The sequence below is a fragment of the Saccostrea echinata genome, unplaced genomic scaffold (genome assembly GCF_033153115.1).
Source record: "Saccostrea echinata isolate AGI-Se365-2 ecotype Australia unplaced genomic scaffold, CSIRO_AGI_Sech_v1 ptg000024l, whole genome shotgun sequence".
Taxonomy (NCBI): domain Eukaryota; kingdom Metazoa; phylum Mollusca; class Bivalvia; order Ostreida; family Ostreidae; genus Saccostrea; species Saccostrea echinata.
This window is the reverse complement of record NW_026889773.1, coordinates 1895338-1900783: the sequence shown is the minus strand read 5'-3', so window position 1 is coordinate 1900783 and position 5446 is coordinate 1895338. Positions and strand designations below refer to the sequence as shown.

The 5446-nt window shown below is 33.8% G+C and overlaps 1 protein-coding gene across 1 annotated transcript; it reads right to left on the bottom strand.

The window, feature by feature from the left end:
- Window positions 1-249: 249 nt before the first annotated feature.
- On the bottom strand, window positions 250-5178 carry LOC133191735 (uncharacterized). The gene is made up of 5 exons (XM_061327472.1): window positions 5027-5178; window positions 4776-4915; window positions 4596-4678; window positions 1352-2496; window positions 250-646 (listed from the first exon to the last, which is right to left on the bottom strand). Exons 1-5 carry the CDS (start codon window positions 5143-5145, stop codon window positions 250-252), a joined length of 1884 nt encoding a protein of 627 aa, XP_061183456.1. The 5' UTR covers window positions 5146-5178.
- Between the last annotated feature and the right edge of the window lie 268 nt (window positions 5179-5446).

The following is a 5446-nucleotide window of genomic DNA, read 5'->3' as shown; positions in this document are numbered from 1 at the left end:
GAAAATATTACATGTATTTCTAAAGAATGCACGAATCCTTTGATTTACGGCTTTTACATTGCCTGGTTTACGATAAATTCTACACGTAGTTCTCTTTACTGGATAAAACATTCAAAATAAAAAAAAAACAATAGAAATGCAAGTCAGTTTAATGCTAGTCAACATGATTCCACATTTAGAGTACAAGATCTGGTTAAATATATGAAAAAAGATAAAAGATAATTAAATCCGCTTTCTTGTGGGTTTATTTTATGCCTGGGAGGACTTTGGGCTGTCGTGACTCCTGCTTTTCTCCATGTGCGCTTTCTGTAGGTGAGGCGGAAGACTCTTTCCAACAGAGGAACTGTAAGATGACAGGGGTGCTAACATGGTCTGTATCTCCTCCTCCACCAACCTAGTTCTTCTACTTCGCTGGTTTTCGACTGTATTGAAGTCTTTATCGTTTTCAATTTCATGCAGACTTTCTGACCCACCCTTTACCTCATGACCTACAGTGTCCATCAGATTGTATCGTTTAAAAAACAAATGCTTGTTATTTTTTTCTGTAGAGGCAGATTTGGCCGGTTGTGCTGTTGACAGCTCAGCGGTTAGCCTATCTAGAGGAAATTCATTTATCTCAGAGTTCCCTCGAGTCATAGTTTCATCCCTGATGGAAACAAAATTGTAATAATTAAATTATAAAGATAAGATAAACCATGATTATACATTTCAGAATTTACGTTTTCAATTCTATCCCTTAAGATTCCCTAAAAATAGGAATGAATTCAGATATATATGGCAGTTAATTACATTTTCAACAGTGAAATACTGTAATGTATTTTTTTAAAAAATAAAAGTGATATTATGTCACAGTGTGAAAGGATATCAAAGTGTCATTACGTCACAGTGTAAAAGAATATCAGAGGTGCTTCAAAACTTAATTTTCTTTCCTTTCAAGAAGAATTGTGTCCAAAATACTCATGCTCTATATAGGATGTAGAGAGTATATATACCATCTTGACATAGACTAAAACTGTCTACGTTTCTCCAAATATGTTGATATCCATGTTTTCAATTTCACAATGGCTAAGTTATGACGTCTTAACCCTAAACTATAATATCACTACCTATGACAATCAATGAGGAAAGTGTGATAAACAGAAAATTCAATATGCTGTAGTTGTATCTGATATATTTCACTCTTGAGACAGGATTTTTTGATATTTTTACTCATGTTTCTCACTTGCGAAAATATAAAATAACCCTTCAACAGTGAAATAGATTTTATATCCAACCACAAACTTTTGAATATTCTCTATATTAGCATATTATATGAAATAAACTTCGCCCAAATAGATATTTAACAACTCACCAGATATTGATTGGTGCGATTTTGTTGTTCAGAGGTCGCTTTTGCAGGATACAGCGTCTTATCAGAAGGACAACTGTAGCCATAATAACAAAGAATCCTACAGCCAGGCCAAAGGATTTGGCTCCATTCAAGGTGCAATTATACCGTCCAATTAAATTGTTACAGTCGTAGAATACAGAACAGGGATTTGGAATGCACTCATTGATGTCTTCCTGACACCATTCACCTCGATATCCTGGATAACAATCACAACGATAATTCTCGAAACTGAAAGCTCGTGATTTGTCCATGCAGGGAACATTGCTTGTATTTGCACAAAGGCCATGAATACAGGGATTAATTAGAATGTAAGTGCTGATCCTAAATTCCTTGCTGAAAGAAACTTTTCCTCCATCAAATTCATCATGGGCACGGGCTGCAAACTCTGCAAGGCCACTGAATGACTTGTGTATGTGTTGCTTGATGCTATATTCCCTATGAATGCCGGTATGACCATCAATCGCCTCATTGTCCCTTTGTTTTTCAAGCAAGAAATAACTACCAGAAGTGCTATTGTGCTTAGTCCCTAGATGTACAGTGTCATTGCTGTCTACATCGTCCAATATGAGAAATCCAAAGAAGATATGTCTAGTTTCATTTCCATTCAAAAGAACTTCCAAAGTTATGTTGTTTTTGGTGCAATTCATGTTAAGATATCGTTGTTTAAATGTCAAAATAGGTTCATCATTTTGTGGAAGAACTGTTATTATGATGTTCTTTTCGATTTGGAGAGGTATCAGTGGAGATGTGACATTGACTTCGCTGACTCTTACAGTTATGGCGTCATCTCCATTGAAGTCTCGGCGAGATAGGTAAGTTAGAACACCATCTGTTGTAAGGTTTGCCGATCCATGTATTGGTGACTTGATTAATATGATAGATAGTGAGTCATTCTCTGGATCACCCACTTTGATTAACTTTGACGATGTTACATCTTCTTCGTACTGAATTTCAGTTGTTGTAATGAATGGCGGGTTATTTGGGACGGTCTTAGATACCTTTCTTAAAGCAAACATTCGAGGGGATTGCATTAGTCCTTTTTCAGCAGCGCTCCGTTTTTGTCTCTCTTCATGCCTCTTGTCAACGAGAAAGATATCGCCACATACCTAAATTAAAATACGACATTTCATCAAATTGAAATAAAGAAGACAATCAGTATTGTGTGAACGAATTATTCATAATTTAAATGTCCTGTCAAGATGGAGATTCGATCAGCTGACAACAGCTAGACAAACTTTACGAAGAAACACACACAGGAAAATGTAACGTCATATTAAAATACATAGTCAAAACATTGCACTACAATTATATTTGAGTCTGCACCTCACATAATAAATAAACAAGTATTGTAATATGTTAGGGCATAGAAAAATGCAAATGTATTAGACATCAGTGGTTGGGAATAATTGCTTTCGCTCTCGGTACAAAAAAATATTTTTAAAAATCAGACTGAAAAACAATTTGATTGATTGCTAAAAAAATTAAAAAAAAAAAAAAAAAAATTAAACTCTCCATGCGAAGATCGAACAAAAAAAAATACGATTCTTCACTTTCATAGACATGTAACGTATATCACTGTGCTATCGTCTCTTCATACTTTTTGGGTTTTAAAACGAGGAAGCATCGTATTTAAAATGCCTTTTTTCATAAAGTTAATGTTTATGGTATCTGCATGGATCTTCTCTTCATTCTTTAAAATGTTCCTTCGTTTCTTTAAATTTGAAAAACACACAAATGAGGTTTTCAAATCGAGGAGAGTTAACCAGGTGGTAGCAAATTTATCGAAAAACGCATAGAGGCATGGGCACAAATTTGAAATATTTCTAAAACATTTCGATAGAATTTTATGAATAACATACTAGCAAAAGACGTTAATGGTAACCTTAAAACAAAAAATTATGATAAACGTGATGACTTCAACTTTTCAATCATCAGCCTACTTATGTAGCAATATACCCTTATCACCTGCATATGGGGTTTATGTCTCTCAGTTGATTCAATACGCAAGAGCATCCTCTACATATGAACAATTTCTGAAATGAGGCAAGCTATTGACAAACAAGTTAATGAAACAAAGATATCAACAGTCTCCTTTGAAGTCATCATTTCGTAAGTTTTATGGTCGATACAATGACCTTGTCACCAAATACAACCTATCATTAAGTCTAATGCTGACTGACGTTTTTCATACTAATTGTAAGGTCATTATTTACACACTGAATTGTTTACTGAATTTCCCGTTTTTCCCGATCATGACAAGGATCACATGGCGGGTGTGACCAATCGGCAGGGGATGCTCACTCCTCCATGGCACCTGGTCCCACCCCTGATGTTTTTTACAGGTCCGTATTTCCTCTGCTCCGGATTTTTATTGTTTCAATGAATTTTCGAGATTGATTACTGTTCGTCATCTTTATATTTCATGTTGCAGATATATCATATAAGCGTGCTGAGATACTTCTTTTACTAAGTATTTGAATTTTTTTTAACTAAGGATTTCGATGAAACATATTCTTACACTTCCACAAACTAAAATTTGAAAAAGGGAAGTAGTTTTTGGTGTGTAAATAAAAGATATTAAAACTTTAATCAAGAGAAGTCAGAATAGATAAAGCCAGAGTCGTATGTTCACGTTCAAGGATGTTTGAAGCATGTGCAGTGTTAGCAAATCAAACACTAGCCAATAAAACATAAACATAACAATAACAGAACTCGTGCATGTTTACTAATACTGTTTGTTGTTAAACTATGAAGAATGTTGTCATTGGATATTAAGAATTTTCATATAATTTCAATGCAGTAAACTGAAGTTAAAATAGAGAAATTTGAATAAGTAAACAAACCAGCTATGCAACCTTGTACATACTTCTTTTAAAATGTAACATTTAGTACAAAATCACTCATTTATCCATTATTTGAAGGCATATTTAAGCTGATCAAAACGCAAAATCAGAAAAATATTTCCTTTTCCTTAAGATCACAGGAATACAATACATCGAAACTTTTAATATCATGTGATGGAACAATGAAATTTTCAAGTGCGCATGAATTCATGCCAAATATCAAAGAAATGCACCCTATACCAAATATCAATGAAATGCACCCTCATTCTTTTATTTTATCACAATTTTAAGAATAAGATAATTTGGGTGACTTACGCTTCTAACAATTCAAATTATATGTAAACCATAATGAGAATAAAAACCTGTATTGTCATTGTTCCTCTCCGGTAATCAATGGCCGATGGTGTCTTGCAGTTTGTTTCAACATCTTCCCATTTCTCATTTTCTATTGAAAAAAATATACAAATATCAATAAAAAAATAAGGCAAAACACAGGTTAAAACGTTAGCACTTTATTATCATCAGACACATATGTGACGTACCTTTGTTCCAGAAGACCAAGAGGGGACGCTCTTGATTGACATCGTAATTGTGATGGTTGAATGGCAAATCTAATATAAACTTGCTTTCGATATTGGTTATTGGTGATAGGTAAAACATATGTTCCGTATTGCCAATGAATCTGTTTTCAAAGCATTCGGAATAAACACTCTCATTCAAGCAATTAAAAAATAGAAATGTTTCAGAATCATTCTCGACTGGTTGCATTTTACATTTTATTTTAAATTTTTACCTTTTCTGAAGACTTCTTTCGGTGTTGTTCTGGGTGTCAATTGGATCCACTATATACCGCTTATACCTGTCAGAAGCTGCAGTACCATAATCACGCATGACATCCGACTTTGAAAGCATTCCAGCAAGTATTATATTATCTTTACCTTTAAATGAAAAAAAAAATATTAAGTTATGAAAATTATTTCAGGTTTTCAATCTAGATAAGTTTACATAAAGGGATAAATATCACGGTATCGAGTGTCGAAAGAAAACGGTGGTAAAACATTACCAGTAATTGACAATACAGGCATTAAAGTAAGTGGATCGTTTAACGTTTCCTTCGTTGTTTTGGTAAAATCAATCTGTTCATCCTGTCCACCTGTAATTAATACATCATTCAGAAATAAAAATCTGAGGTAACCATTTGCTTTGATATAAT